Source organism: Astatotilapia calliptera, chromosome 18 (assembly GCF_900246225.1).
Source record: "Astatotilapia calliptera chromosome 18, fAstCal1.2, whole genome shotgun sequence".
NCBI classification, from domain to species: domain Eukaryota; kingdom Metazoa; phylum Chordata; class Actinopteri; order Cichliformes; family Cichlidae; genus Astatotilapia; species Astatotilapia calliptera.
Window position 1 is genome coordinate 31,265,749 of NC_039319.1, and position 16,520 is coordinate 31,282,268.

At 41.8% G+C, this 16,520-nt stretch overlaps 1 protein-coding gene across 1 annotated transcript; it reads right to left on the reverse strand.

Moving 5' to 3' along the window:
* Nucleotides 1-5,688: 5,688 nt before the first annotated feature.
* Nucleotides 5,689-10,123, reverse strand: LOC113011025 (proenkephalin-A). Its single transcript, XM_026150400.1, has 3 exons — nucleotides 9,784-10,123; nucleotides 9,306-9,452; nucleotides 5,689-6,560 (listed from the first exon to the last, which is right to left on the reverse strand). Exons 2-3 carry the CDS (start codon nucleotides 9,447-9,449, stop codon nucleotides 5,964-5,966), a joined length of 741 nt encoding a protein of 246 aa, XP_026006185.1. The 5' UTR covers nucleotides 9,450-9,452; nucleotides 9,784-10,123; the 3' UTR covers nucleotides 5,689-5,963.
* Between the last annotated feature and the right edge of the window lie 6,397 nt (nucleotides 10,124-16,520).

Genomic DNA, 16,520 nt, shown 5'->3' on the forward strand with positions numbered 1-16,520 from the left:
AACGTTTTAAAGAGCCAGAAAGTAAATAAGCAGCAGACAGAAATGAGGCAGGTGGAATCTTCTTGCGTTTCACGCATGTGCAGGACTGGAACGTAAGCGCTTTTAGCCGTTTCAATGTGGACGCACAACTCTGTGAAAACGACTAAAAATGCTAGTGTGTACGCGGAGCGTTTTCAGATGAAAATGCCGTTTTCAAACCTATCCGGGCTAGTGTGGACGTAGCCTCAGTTGGTCGGCACAGACTTTCAGGCAGGAGGTGGACACACCGTCAGATCCTGGTGCAGGTAGGAGGTCAGAGGTGAGGGAGTGAGGGCTGCAGGTAGTGTTTTAATCTAGGTGTGAGGTGAAGGTGAGCAAATGGAAGGTGTGAATCATTGTCTACTGTTAAAAATGTTATCCAAACCCACCTGGAGCTTTTGAAAGACACGGTGAAAAACATCAGCTTCGATCGAGTCATTCGTCTGGGAGAACATCCTCCGAGGTGGATTCTCCAGCAGCTCTTCTGCTCCTCATTTCGGGGAAATCAGCAGGAGGGTTTTTATGCCAGCGCCACCTGTCACTCTTCTCCAGTCTGTCCTGCTACCCCTGGTGGTAACTTGGCCTCTTTGTGTGCCGCACGGACATCGGAGTGCAGTCGGGACACTTTCCCTGTGACTGTCCTCTGATGGAGGTCGGTCAGGTGTTCTGTGTCTTTGGCCTTCCGACACCTTCCCCCAGAAACTCACACTCAAGACACGTGAGCTTGACACAGCGACTGGGGAGACAGGACTGACAAACCACAAGAGAAGATGAGACGCAGAGGGAGGGAGAACTATCATCAGTAAGAAGCAAAGAGCTAGAAACTAAACACAAACTAAATGATCTAATAAAAACTCACGATTACAAGAAGACCAAACATAAGCAACTTTATTTACTTAGAATATAATTTTAGCCTGATTTACAATTCAATTCAATTCAATTCAATTTTATTTATATAGCGCCAAATCACAACAAAAGTCGCCTCAAGGCGCTTCATAGATACAGAGAAAAACCCAACAATCAGATGACCCCCTATGAGCAGCACTTTGGCGACAGTGGGAAGGAAAAACTCCCTTTTAACAGGAAGAAACCTCCTGCAGAACCAGGCTCAGGGAGGGGCGGGGCCATCTGCTGTGATTGGTTGGGGTGAGAGAAGGAAGACAGGATAAAGACATGCTGTGGAAGAGAGACAGAGGTTAATAACAGATATGATTCAATGCAGAGAGGTCTGTTAACACATAGTGAGTGAAGAAGAAACACTCAGTGCATCATGGGAATCCCCGGCAGCATAACTAAGGGAGGATTCAGGGTCACCTGGTCCAGCCCTAACTATATGCTTTAGCAAAAAGGAAAGTTTGAAGCCTAATCTTGAAAGTAGAGATAGTGTCTGTCTCCTGAATCCAAACTGGAAGCTGGTTCCACAGAAGAGGGGCCTGAAAACTGAAGGCTCTGCCTCCCATTCTACTTTTAAATACTCTAGGAACAACAAGTAGGCCTGCAGAGCGAGAGCGAAGTGCTCTAATAGGGTGATATGGTACTACATACACATAACGTAACATCCATAACATAAACCCTGGGACCCTGGGCCATGACATGGGAGGCTGGCCACTGGCATATATTCTGGGGATGACCAGTGAATAAATTTACAAAGTACATTATGTATTTGGTATTCTTATATGTGTATGTTATCTTATAACCTCTCCAGTGTGACAGTTTTCTAAAAATTGGTAAGATCTCACTTCTCAGAACTAATACTACATTGTACAATAAAGATCCACCCAGGTATCTTACCTTCATAATTGTATTGGATCACTCTTAGCCAGCTTCACGTTCTGCCCTAACTAATACTGTTGACAAGCCTGGTACATATAAATGACACATTATTCTCTCTCATCTGTTTAAACAAGTTTAAAAACTCCCCAAAGATTGATTCTGTTCATCTGGACGTTTTCAGTGGGAGAAACGTTTCATCATCATCAGGTGACGTCTTCAGTCTCAGCTGACTGCAGGTTTCAATCTTATAAACAGTACATTTGCATAATGACTGAAACCAGCTCAGTGAAGGAACAATGGGCTGGGAGGTCAGTTCCTTGGTCATAATTAAAGTCAATTCTCATGACCATTGATTTATACATCGGGGAAACCAAACAACCAAAGTGGATGGAATAACACAGAAGAGCCACCTCGTCAGGCCAGGATTCTGCAGTCTGTTCACACCTACAGGCCAGTGGACACTCTTTCAATGATGAGGATGTAACATCCTGGACAGGGAGGAACGCTGGTTTGAGGGCGGAGTCAAGGAGGCCGTTTACGTGAAAAGGGAAAGAGCATCTCTGAATCGAGGAGGGGGCCTAAGGGTACAACTGTCACCATCTTACATGCTGTGATTGCAGCCATTCCCCAACTTTCTGTGAATGGGACTCATGAACATTGATCAGTGGTTGTTGATCAGTTGTCATCAATGAAGAATTTGCATATTAATGATCAAGGAACTGACCTGAAACCTGCAGTCAGCTGAGACTGAAGAAGTCACCTGGATGAGTGACGAAACGTTTCTCCCACTGAAAACGTCCAGATGAACAGAATCAACTTTTGGGGATTTACTTACCTGGATGATTGAGCATGCATCCAGAAAGTTTAACAATTATAAATATGTGTTTAGTCTCACGGATGGTGCCAGCCTACTGTTAAGATCCCAGTTACCTCTGTACAGAAGTCTGGACCGGCTATCCGCTCAAAGTGTCCAAGTCTCTGATCCTAGATGTATTACCACAATGCATTAACAGAAACTGATTTAAGCCACTGGTGGGGGGATTCACCCAGCACTACCTCTGTCTGAACGCCTACCTCAGATATTGCTCAAATTGTGCAATCACACGATTTGAGCAATATCTCGTTCGATCACGGGATTTTAATACTGCATTTTTTTTCATATCTTGACTGGTGTATCAGAAGTCTTATTTGAGTAGTTCTTCTTCTGTCAGCATTTACTGTTCTGTCAGAAATGAGTCTTCTAACACTACCCCCTTGACCTGTGGTATACCTCAGGGTTCCAAGCTGCATATAATGCTGTTTTCATTGTGTATGAAAACATTTTCATTGCATTAAAATGCACACTTGAGTGTATATTTTAAAAACCACTTTCACACTGATGACACTCAGATATACAGCCTCTAAAACCAGGCACCACCACCAGTGGTGCCTACTCATTCACCTTCTGCCTGGCTGAGGTTGAATCCTGGCTCTTAGTTTCAGTTTTAGACATTCAATTCAATTTTATTTATATAGCGCCAAATCATAACATACAGTGGGGCAAAAAAGTATTTAGTCAGCCACCGATTGTGCAAGTTCCCCCACTTAAAATGATGACAGAGGTCAGTAATTTGCATCAGAGGTACACTTCAACTGTGAGAGACAGAATGTGAAAAAAAAATCCATGAATCCACATGGTAGGATTTGTAAAGAATTTATTCGTAAATCAGGGTGGAAAATAAGTATTTGGTCACCTCAAACAAGGAAAATCTCTGGCTCTCACAGACCTGTAACGTCTTCTGTAAGAAGCTTTTCTGTCCCCCACTCGTTACCTGTATGAATGGCACCTGTTTGAACTCATCATCTGTATAAAAGACACCTGTCCACAGCCTCAAACAGTCAGACTCCAAACTCCGCCATGGCCAAGACCAAAGAGCTCTCGAAGGACACCAGGAAAAGTATTGTAGACCTGCACCAGACTGGGAAGAGTGAATCTACAATAGGCAAGCAGCTTGGTGTGAAAAAATCAACTGTGGGAGCAATCATCAGAAAATGGAAGACATACAAGACCACTGATAATCTCCCTCGATCTGGGGCTCCACGCAAGATCTCATCCCGTGGGGTCAAAATGATCATGAGAACGGTGAGCAAAGATCCCAGAACCACACGGGGGGACCTGGTGAATGACCTGCAGAGAGCTGGGACCAAAGTAACAAAGGTCACCATCAGTAACACACTACAACGGCAGGGAATCAAATCCCGCAGTGCCAGACGTGTTCCGCTGCTGAAGCCAGTGCATGTCCAGGCCCGTCTGAAGTTTGCCAGAGAGCACATGGATGATACAGCAGAGGATTGGGAGAATGTCATGTGGTCAGATGAAACCAAAGTAGAACTTTTTGGTATAAACTCAACTCGTCGTGTTTGGAGGAAGAAGAATACTGAGTTGCATCCCAAGAACACCATACCTACTGTGAAGCATGGGGGTGGAAACATCATGCTATGGGGCTGTTTTTCTGCCAAGGGGACAGGACGACTGATCCGTGTTAAGGACAGAATGAATGGGGCCATGTATCGTGAGATTTTGAGCCAAAACCTCCTTCCATCAGTGAGAACTTTGAAGATGAAACGAGGCTGGGTCTTCCAACATGACAATGATCCAAAACACACCGCCCGGACAACAAAGGAGTGGCTCCGTAAGAAGCATTTGAAAGTCCTGGAGTGGCCTAGCCAGTCTCCAGACCTCAACCCCATAGAAAATCTGTGGCGGGAGTTGAAAGTCCGTGTTGCTCGGCGACAGCCCCAAAACATCACTGCTCTCGAGAAGATCTGCATGGAGGAATGGGCCAAAATACCAGCTACTGTGTGTGCAAACCTGGTAAAGACCTATAGTAAACGTTTGACCTCTGTTATTGCCAACAAAGGTTATGTTACAAAGTATTGAGTTGTATTTTTGTTATTGACCAAATACTTATTTTCCACCCTGATTTACCAATAAATTCTTTACAAATCCTACCATGTGGATTCATGGATTTTTCTTTCACATTCTGTCTCTCACAGTTGAAGTGTACCTCTGGTGCAAATTACTGACCTCTGTCATCATTTTAAGTGGGGGAACTTGCACAATCGGTGGCTGACTAAATACTTTTTTGCCCCACTGTAAGTCGCCTCAAGGCGCTTCATAGATACAGAGAAAAACCCAACAATCATATGACCCCCTATGAGCAAGCACTTTGGCGACAGTGGGAAGGAAAAACTCCCTTTTAACAGGAAGAAACCTCCGGCAGAACCAGGCTCAGGGAGGGGCGGGGCCATCTGCTGCGACTGGATGGGGTGAGAGAAGGAAGACAGGATAAAGACATGCTGTGGAAGAGAGACAGAGCTCAACAGACCTCAATCATAACAGATATGATTCAAATGTATCCCATTCGTCTATAAGAACTACACTTTCCACCACCCACTCAGATTTTAATGTCCTGACACTTGCTCTGTGGTTTGTGACTGGATTAAGGTTTGACAACTATCGCGTTTACCTTTTTTGAAAACAGTGTAGACATTGGATTTATTTGTTCAGTGTGTTGAAGTCCAGTGTATACTGAAAGGTAAACCCACAGGCAATATAAGCTATTCTTGCTTTTAAATTTTGATTTATATAAAAAAACGATTAAAACACATGTGTACAACTCTTTATATACCCTTAGTCATTTTTTATATAATTTGTAGCGTTTATATTTTATTTTTATTACAGTATCACTATTATAGAAACTACAATAGCAGCCAGTCATAAGTTGTTTGTCTTTATTGATGTGCAGCAAATATTTGCATATTTAAATGAGAGCACTTGATTTCTTTTCTGAGCCTGCAAACACATAAACTCAAACATGTCAGAGTTTGTGAAATTATAATGTGAACACACACATGTTGATTAACATATTCTTTTAATAAATAATATTGTCATGAAAAACATAAACACCGAATAACAGCTTGTGTACATTTGAACAGTGCATGTTCATATTTTTTCTTTATATCATTACATGGACCAGTCAAACCAAAGATCAGCACATTATGCAAAAGAAGATGAAATTTAATTTAGTATAGGTGGGCAGGCAACTTACACGAACACCAAAAAAGTTCTGATAACAAGGTAATTACTTGATAAGGTTGGACGGATGAGGGACTGGGGTGTCATAACTCTCCTAGTCCATGAAGCCACCGTATCTCTTCTGTAGCTCACCACCGTTCTCCGAAGCTCGTTTCATCACCCCTTCATTCTTGCTGTCCACCAGCCACTCAGGCCTACCCACACGCCTCATGAACCCTCCATAGCGTTTCTTGAGGCCTCGGCCTAACACTGCCTCTAGCAGGTCACCCTGCGCAACCTCCCCTTCAGCCCGACGCATGAAACCTCCATACCTCTTTACTACCTCACCTCCCTGATCTACCCCCTTATTGCTACGCCCAATTTCTGTATTAAGGAACTTTAGGATGTCCAGGTGGAGGTTTTCGTCATCATTCTGGTTTCTGGTTTCCTCTAGTGAGCCCTCTGTAGAGGATGAGCGGCGAGACATGAAGCCACCATAGCGTTTCATGAATCCACCATACTTCTTGGACATTTGTTGTTCTGGTGATCTTGCAAACTCATCATCAGTGTTCAGGGTTCCTTCTGCTTCCTGCGCCCCCTGTGCATTGGGGTAAGCATCCATTGGAATACGGCCTTCCTCTTCCAGCAGTAAGTCCTGGCACAGGCGCAGCTTCTGGCTGTCCAACCCACCATCACACTGAGTAGAGCATGTCTGAAAAAAAAAAAAATCAAAATTGCTATCAAGTCTTTCATAAATGCAATAGCTTCCAAGTACAACTCGCTGTTTTATCCAGTTCAGTATTCATTTGAATCAGTTTTCAGCTTGAGCTGGACACTATAAATGACTGCTTCATTTAGAAGTCCATGCTGAACCATCTTTCTTCAAAAACATCAATAAACTATCAATAATGATGAACAACTGTTCAAATGTTTCTGTCTTCCTTTATAATCAGAAGTTATATTCAGGCTCTATACTACTCATAAAGCTAATACCTCTTACACAGCTCTTTTTCTGTCCTTTTTAATAACATAAGTGACAATGATACATCTTCATTTTGTAAAGTACCACGACAACTTCTAGACATCAGAAAAGTATTTATGGAAAGTGTATTTTTAAAAGGTGAGGTATAATAAGACCCATTATTGACTTTTAGATCTGTTCCAAGATTTTTCTTTTCTTGTTATTTTTTATTTATTTGTCCTGTTTTTAGCCACAAGATTCCCATTAAGTTCTTTTCCTGGTCAAGAGGGCAGCATAAGCAATTAAAATTTCTAAAAAGAAAAGAAACAAAAGTAAATTTTAAGAGAACAACAGCATGCAATATCCACACCAAATTCCACCTGAAGTCCAAGATTTTGTAACAGCAACATCTGCTCAGGGCAGCACATAAAGCTCTGAGGACATGCTGGACACATGTTGAATAATCTGAGTGTTAGTGGCAATCTGACCCCTGAGCAAAGTTGCTGGTAAGAAGACAGGTTACCGAACAATTTCTTGGCAATATATAGCAACAGTTTATTTTCTGAATGAAAGCTAGAGCCTGAGCTTGTTGCACATGTTATATATTATATGTGATAAGACTGTGATCACTAAATGTAACAGTTTCTCTATTTCTAATTCAGTTTGTGCTTGTTTGGAAGAATTGAAATAGAAAAGAATTTCATATTGTTTTACTTTTTTGTCACAGACAAATGATAATAATATAAGAATGAATGATTTTCAGTCTTCCCTTAATGGTTTATTCTGCTGTTACTGTTGTTTTATTTCCCCTCTTCATTAAACCATGACACTGTTACCTAATGAAATGTTACTGAACCTGAAGAGAGGCTGACACAAACAGACACACAAAGACACAAACTGTGTCACGATAAGACAGCAAAGGCATAAACTCAACAGTGCAGAGAAACAATCAACAAGAACACATTACAACGGGTCCACGGTCTTAGCGATTGCTTTAACTACTGACAATACATTTTCCACAAGACGTCTCATCTGTTCCTCACCTGTCATGAGTGTAGCAGATACATCTAATATAAACCTGCTTAAGTTATGAATTCATTTAACTCCAAGCGAAGGAACATAGTCATAATAAATGCAACTGCTGGGCCCTTGAGCTGCACACTGTGAGGATAATCTGCACGTAACCTCTTGGTATGATTGGATTTCACTTCGTAGAGTCATCACAAATATGTTGACTCGAAAAAAATGTTCGATAGCATGTAGGGAGAATTTGTGCCTCGGTTAGTTTTCAGTGCTGTTTGCTTTTGAAGACTGAAAATTGAACTGGGAATATATTAGAATATATTAGCACCTAATACATATTTATCCATTTTCCTCTAAAGACAATAATGTACATTATATGTATATATATGCACACATACATTTGTTATAATATAAAAACAGTGTAAGTGCCTCTTCAAAATGTAAGGTTCTGTAATTCAGATCTCAATAGATACCAATAACATTCAGAGAATGAAGTAAGTAAGAAGTAATTTAAATATACTAAACGCACTGATAATTAATTAAATGATTTGAAATTCATGTAAAATATGATATGGAGTAGTCTTCTTAGAATATGAAACAATGCAAAATATATGTTCCAAACATAGAGTTTTTATTTCTCTGGTCAATATTTTAACTTGTCTGTGTCTCAACATGAAGCACGCAAGGCTGAAATCTGTAACTGCATATGCTGCATACTCAAAGTGATTGAAACATCAGCGTCTGAATTATTTCAGTTTTGAGAAAAACCTAAAACAAATATACAAATATATATACAAATATTAGACAAATATAAAACACGAAGAGTGCGAGGTCTTAAATGGAAAGAAAAGGCAGGGAAACGATAAAATGCATTTGCAGTTTGAAGAACTCGAATGCCAGATCAATATTATAGCCATCAACAGATCTTGCAAGTGGCATTTGAAAGGGAAAAGGGAGGCGTGAAAAGAGGAAAAGACTAAATCAAATCAAGGAGCGAGAATAACATAATATACAGAAAAAATGGCATGGGTTGAAATCCCACAGAGATTACAGTTACGACTGTTGTCTAATTTGGTATAACTGAGTCTACAAATGTGAAAAGGAAAGCTATGGAAACTAGAAGGGAAATAAAAACGGAAAACAGGCGGAAATGTAGTTAGTAAAGAAAAAAACGGCATAGAAAACTGAACAGAAAAGAATAAAGTACAAAAGAATAGCAAAGGCAAGAAGTTGTGTCGTAATGTGTTCGCTGAACACTGTAAATGTCACTTTACATGTTTTTTATGAACTATGACAAAATGAACTGCTTTCAGGGGAGAAGAAAAACTGACTAATGGCTTGTATAAAAAGTACAATCCGACTGACCGTGGACAGACGGCACAGTGCCACTGTCAACTTACTGATTACAATTCATGAATTATTCATTTGTCTCTTTTTAAGAAATATAAACAAAACAATATATAGTGACATTACCATTGATGAGAAACCAGACTGTTGTCCCAGCAGATGGTATACGCAAAGTGCACACTCCTTCCCGCAGTCTGTTCCAACCACAAGTGACACACAAACGCCCAGAACCATCATCCACATGCAACTGCTGTATGCGAGGGAAGCCATGGTCTAAGTACGGAAATGAGGGGAGAGAGGAAAAAATTTATTTTAAAATTAATCATTTTCAGACAAATGTTCAACTGAGTACCAAGTACACGACTGATACTACTGGTTGTAACGAACTAGTAGCAATTTATAATGCCACCTTTTATGAGCAGTGACAATTAAAAAATATTTTAAAAAAATGTGGCAAATACGTAACGCAAACTGTGAGAGTTCCCCAAAGGGAGTGCGCCTTCAGGTGATGTGCCTTATTCTCTATGATTTATTACTAGCTGTAGATATAGTGGGTAGTATAAGCACCGGTGCATCACTTTAAAAAAAGTATTCGCTATCTTACCTCTGCTTTACTTTAACAGAAAATAAAGCCGCTCGGAGATTTCCTCGTCCTGTGCCCTTGGGAGTAGCGGCGGGCTGTGAAACTGGACTGGCTCAAGTCTGTGCACTCAATATATCTGCGCGCAGCTCCGTGAGCGGCAGGCTGTGGGAAGAGTGGCCACGGTTCAGCCAATCAACAAAAGACATACACACTGCTTGGTCGCTCCTCTAATCGGCGCTGTATCTTCCGTCTGCTGACAATGACAGAAGTGCAGTGTGTCGCCTTTTAGCGAGAAAAACAAATACCATTACTATCATCAATTTAAAGAGCTGGGTGCAGTGCTGTGTCCGGATGCGCTGCGGGGTGTTAAAGTAGTTGGTGGCAACGACGTCACTGTATAATAAGACAGAAAACGTAAGAGGCGTTTGGCACGACCTGAACCCCACCCTCCATAACGATCACCACTCAGTCAGATTTGGAGGTGCAGTGCTGGCACAAATAAATGCGTAGAATAGTCTCAGTTTGTTGCTCTATTTGTTTTTTCTACAGGTACATGACATTCAAATGGAATAATTCAGTTATTTAGTTCAATATAAAGTACGGGAGGGTTAATTTAAATAACACTGTACACATCAAACAACACATAACGATTTTTCACCACTTTACTACATAATTCTGGATAATTCATGAAAAGTTTTGTAATATTCATATACTAAAACAGACAGTGAACAAAGTGACCTAGTCTGTTACACAATCCCCATTTCCCACTTAATCTCCTTCACACAGATAGCTGTTATCATTGCTTCATGCAGGACGTTTTTTAATTAAAAAAGGCGTTCTGCTAACATTACCAAGGCACTTCACTGTTCCAGCACTTATTTGTTCAGAACAACAGGCTCAATAAAGATATCCCGGCATCAACTGCGTGTTGTGTCTGTGTGTGTGCACATGTGTGAATGCACACAACATTTGCATATTGCTTCCTTATGGGAAACTGCAGTGCAAATGATAAACATTCATCCAATTTTATTAACACACAATTTCCAAGTACAAGAAGCTGGCGAGGAACTTGTGGAGTGGTCTCGAAGAAATCACCTCTTTCTGAATATCAGCAAGACAAAAGACATGGTGGTTGACTTCAGAAGGAAAAACAAATGTGACTAGGCCCATCAACATCATGGGTGAGGAGGTGGAAACTGGACAGCTGCTGGTTCTTGGGCATTCACCTGAATGACAGACTGGACTGGGGGACCAGCAGTGCTCTATAAAAGAAGGGAATGAGCAGACTCTACTTTCTAAGGGTGCTCGTATCCTTTAATGTGTACAGTAATCTGTGTGCAGAACTTCTACCGGTCTGTGGTAGTGAGCGCCATCTACTCTACAGTTTCTTCTCAGTTAGCCAACTGAGATTTAGGTGGGTGGATGGTGAATATACATTTTTTTCTGTAAGTTATGCTGAAATGTTTTGTAATTCAATTCAGTGCAGTTCTACTTTAATCAGTTGCATTCACTAAACAACAACACTGTCATGGTCTGGGTGAGTCACAGTAATTTTCCACAGTGGCTGCTCTCCTCCTTGGGGTGGAGCCTTCGCTGCTCCTCCCAGAATCACCACCTGAGACTGATTGAGACAGCTGTATTTAAGACCAGCGTTCACAAAAGTGGATGCACAAACACAGATAGTTAAGTATTTTTGATTAAATTATTTTCATTTAACCTCCATAGTTCATGTTCATAGTGTTTACATAGCTGTTGTTCATAGTTTCTCACAGTCCTCAGATTAGAATTAAACTCATCTGGTTCTACCCTTCAACTTAGCCTTGTTCCTAGCTTCAGCACATGTAAGTATTGTTACCTTCACACTGTTATAAATCAAGTTTAACTGTGGAACTGAAGCTCTAGACACTGCCAAACAAAGGCTCACAGATCTGGCCACAGAGCTACATCAACGAAGCCAAAAGAATGACCCTGTTCTCCAAAGACCCGTCCAAATTGTAAGCGCACTTCCAAGGGAAGAACAGTAAAATGTCAGACCCACCCAAAGCAGAAACTCTGGGACAAAGAAGCACTGTACATCTGCCATAACAAGAATTAGTCCACATCACAAAGTCAGACATCCAGCAAAGCTGCCGGTAAATGAAGCAATACATCAGGACTCTAAGACCAGGCAGTACAAAGCTTAGTGCCATCTGGACTGACTACATGAAAACCTACAACTTACTGGCCCACAGTGGATGCTACAAGAGGCAGCTCACACAGCTGAAGACAGATGGTAATGAGGAACGGATGTAGAGACTGCCATTGATGACCAAGACAGCAAAACGGTTTTATTTTAAAAAGTGAGTCCTTAGAAGTCACAAGAATAACGTCACTTGTATTGCCATTGAGCTTGAGCTGATTGTTCTTTGTTTCATTGAACAATATAGTTGTGTGTTGTCTGCATAAAAACATGAAAACGATGGAAGATGTTTCCTAGAGGAAAAAGATAAACTATACATAACAGAAGTCACCCAATGATCCCTGAGGGACATTATGTGACTGAGGCTGATGTTGAAGTTATTGGACTCTAGATTTTAAGAATGACGGTGACAGAGGCTGTTTTGAGAGATATAAGAAAGTACCAGTGAAACGAGGTGGCCATGGTAGTCATGATCAGTGCCAGCGTAGGAAGACAGTCTTTGCTCAAGGAAGTTGGAAGGATGAACATGTGGAGGTTTTGGACATAATATGAGTTTGGTGATGTTTTTCACAGAGCACAGTTGAAAGGAGGATAACCTGGAACATAAAGAACTTGCGGTATCTCCCCAGATGGAGTTTTGTACTTACAGGGATTAGAAAAAGAGAGCTTATTTTAGTCACACGGGATCCTCTTTATCAGCTCGTTTTCAAATCCAAAATCAATTTTAAGATAAGATAACTCTTTATTGTCATTGCACAGTCATACATAGTACAATAGTACAATGAAATTGGAAAAACTGTCCTACGTCGGCACTACATATAACACAACACGACACGATATGACACATCACAACGCAACAAACAACACAACACAGTATATTATTAACTTAGTATAAAAAAGAAGAAGAAGTGTATTTGTATTGCACACTGTTATTATTGCACATTAATTATTATTGCACCTTGTTATAAATATAAATATAAATATTGTTGTTATCGTTTTAAACATTGTTACCTCCCCCTAAAAAGTCCAGGGAGGTATCCAGTCAGGTCAGCTGTTTACATTGATCAGGGCTGTTGCCCTGTTGTAACAGCTGTCCTTGAGTCTATTTGTTCGGGACCTCAGCAGCCTGAACCTCCTGCCAGACGGCAGCAGCTTAAACACCCGGTGTCCTGGGTGTGTGCAGTCCCGTAGGATGCTGTGTGCCCTCTTGAGACAGCGAGTGCTGTACAGGTCCTTCAGGGAGGGAAGAGGATGTCCAATGATTTTTTGGGCCGTGTTGATGACCCTCTGGAGTGCCTTTCTGTGTGCTGTGGTGCAGCTAGAGAACCACACACCGATGCAATATGCCAGCACACTTTCAATGGAGCAGCGGTAGAAGACGGTCAGCAGCTCCTTCTTCAGGTCCATTTTTCTGAGGATTCTCAGAAAGTGGAGACGCTGTTGGGCCTTCTTTAAGACCGCAGAGGTGTTAGAGCTCCATTGGAGGTCTGTGTCTATGTGCACACCCAGAAACTTGAAACTGGAGACCCTTTCCACGCACTCCCCGTTGATGCTGACAGGCTGCAGCTCGGACTTCCTCCTTCTGAAGTCAACTACCTGTTACGGTTCTGGGTCCGTTGGACCCAGTATTTTGAGTTTATTATGTTTTGGTGTAATTTTGCATCATGGATTGTTTTCTTGTTCTCTTGTGGTTGTGGTGATTATTATTATTATTATTATTATTATTATTATTATTATTATTAGAGTTTCATGTTTCTGTTATCCATATTTTAGGAATTGTGGTTTCATGTATAGTTCAGTTCCATGTGTCATTTTCTGTCTCTCTGTGTTGAGTCCGTGTCTCTGAGTTGTGATTCATGTTTCCTGTTTTATTGTGAAAGTCTGTCTTATGTTAGTGTGTGCAGCTTTGTTTCCCCCGTCTCGTTAGCCCTGATCTCCCCCAGCTGTGTCCCCCTTCTGTGGCCCATTCCCTCATTACTACCCTGTGTATTTAAGCCCTGTGTTTTCCCATGCTCGGTGTCGCGTCGTACCCTCAGATTATGCCTGTGTGTTCCTGGTCTCCGGTTTCAGTGGTCACTTCACGTTTGGTTTTCAATAAAGCTAAGGTTCTGATTCACAATTCTGTGTTCGAGTCCTGCGCTTGGATCCTCCTCTCCGCCTGCCCGCACACAGAGCCCTGACACTACCAGTTCTTTTGTCTTGGTGGTATTGAGGTCCAGGTTGTTATCTACACACCAATCTGACAGCCTCTGAACTTCAGCTCTGTATGCAGTCTCATCTCCCCCTGAGATGAGCCCCACCACGGTGGTATCATCTGCAAACTTGATGACTGTGTTGTCTGGGTGGGAACTAACACAGTCATGTGTGTATAGAGTGTACAGTAGGGGACTCAGTACACAGCCTTGTGGAGAGCCGGTGCTGAGGCTGAGGGCTGAGGAAAGATGAGGCCCCACTCTAACTCTCTGTACACGGTCTGAGAGGAAGTCTCTGATCCAGCGGCAGGTGGTGGAAGGAAGTCCAATTTCCAGCAGTTTAACTATTAGTCTGTCCGGGAGTATCGTATTGAAAGTCTTTCTCTTCACATACAAGGTCTTCAATAATCAGGCCCCATCTTATCTTAATGACCTTGTAGTACCATATCACCCTATTAGAGCACTTCGCTCTCGCTCTGCAGGCCTACTTGTTGTTCCTAGAGTATTTAAAGTAGAATGGGAGGCAGAGCCTTCAGTTTTCAGGCCCCTCTTCTGTGGAACCAGCTTCCAGTTTAGATTCAGGAGACAGACACTATCTCTACTTTCAAGATTAGGCTTCAAACTTTCCTTTTAGCTAAAGCATATAGTTAGTGCTGGACCAGGTGACCCTGAATCCTCCCTTAGTTATGCTGCAATAGACGTAGGCTGCCGGGGGATTCCCATGATGCACTGAGTGTTTCTTCTTCATTCACCTTTTTTCACTCAGTTTGTGTTTAATAATGAGTTTTTAATCTTTGACTCTCTTCCAAAGCATGTCTTTGCCCTGTCTTCTTGCCCTCACCCCCAACTGGTCACAGCAGACGGCTGTGCCTTCCTTGCCAGGTTGTGCTTCTTGTTCAAAGGGAGTTTTTCCTTCTCACTTTTGCCGAGTATTTACTTGGTGGACAGAAAATAGGGCAGCACAGTGGCATACTGGTTAGCAGTGTTGACTCACAGCAAGGCCCTGAGTTCGACTCCTCCATCTGAAGGAGTAAAGCCTTCCTGTGTGGAGTTTGCATGTTCTCCCCATGTTTGCATGGGTTCTCTCTGGGGACTCCGGCTTCCTCCCACCATCCAAAGACATGCAACCTGCAATTAGTGGGGTTAGGTTAATTTCTGATTCTAGTGTCCATAGATGTGAATGTGAGTGTGAAGTGTTGTCTATCTTTCCGTGGTAGTCCTGTAACAGACTGGCAACCTGTCCAGGGTGTACCCTGCCTCTCGCCCAATGGTAGCTGGGATAGGCCCCGCCCCCCTGTAACCCTGATAAGGATAAGTAGAAGAAAATGATTTGACATGATCTATCAGTAATTCTTTTAAGGTATAATACTTTAACATTCATTGTCTTTTACTATTAGGTTAGACTGTTGCTGTTCCCTGTGGTCCAACAGAAATCAGTCTTCATCATCATATCTCAGAGTCTCGTATTATTCCAAACAGGCTTTTATTCATAGAGGCTTTCTGTGTTGATAATAATAGTCCAACCTAATTATCTTCTGACCTGTGTTAAGAAATTGATAATTAACTATCAGTAACATTATATGAGACTTCGTTTTCTGTGTTTACCAATGACAGCATACTTAATATGATTTCTGATATTCAGAATCATGTGTAACAAAGGCTGGAGACACATTTCTTATCTGTTCACATCCCTGCAACAGTCTCACACACACAGGTCGGTCAAAGACACTTTCATTATTCAAACTACTGTGACAGAGGTGTGATGTGGCTCCATTGCAGAGGGGGATGCACTAAGGGGGCAATGCCAGGGTGGCTGCGAGGACAGCTGCTCCCACTTGGTCAGTTATGCTCTCCCTACTTTAGTGATGCCGGGACCTGGAGAGAGATCAAAAGTTATTGATCACACGTTTAAACAAACGCTATAAATTTTAAAAAGAAACTTTGCTGCTCACGTATTTCATCTGGGGACCATACTGATTCACAACTACATCGCATTCATCTTATTAATTAGACTTAAGAATTAAGAATTAAAGATCATATACTATTACCACAAGCACATGCAGATATTTAGCCACCTGTATCACTTTTAAGGTAAAAAGCTGGATGACCTTTCACCTGAAAGGCAAACTGGGGGGACTCTCATTCTATTACACTTCTCTCAACAATCAAGCTGCTGGAGGACTTCCCATGATGCACTTCCATTCCTCTTTTACTCCTGTCATGTCCAATGAACCACTGAGTGTAATTTATCCCAGTCTCCAACAGTTCATGTTTTGTAATTCTCTCTCCTTCTTTTTTCTCTTTGCTTTCAGAGCCTAGAAGCTGCATGTGTCGATATCATGCTTGTAGTTCAAAAGATGTGTCAGGGATAAGCCATTGGGATTTAG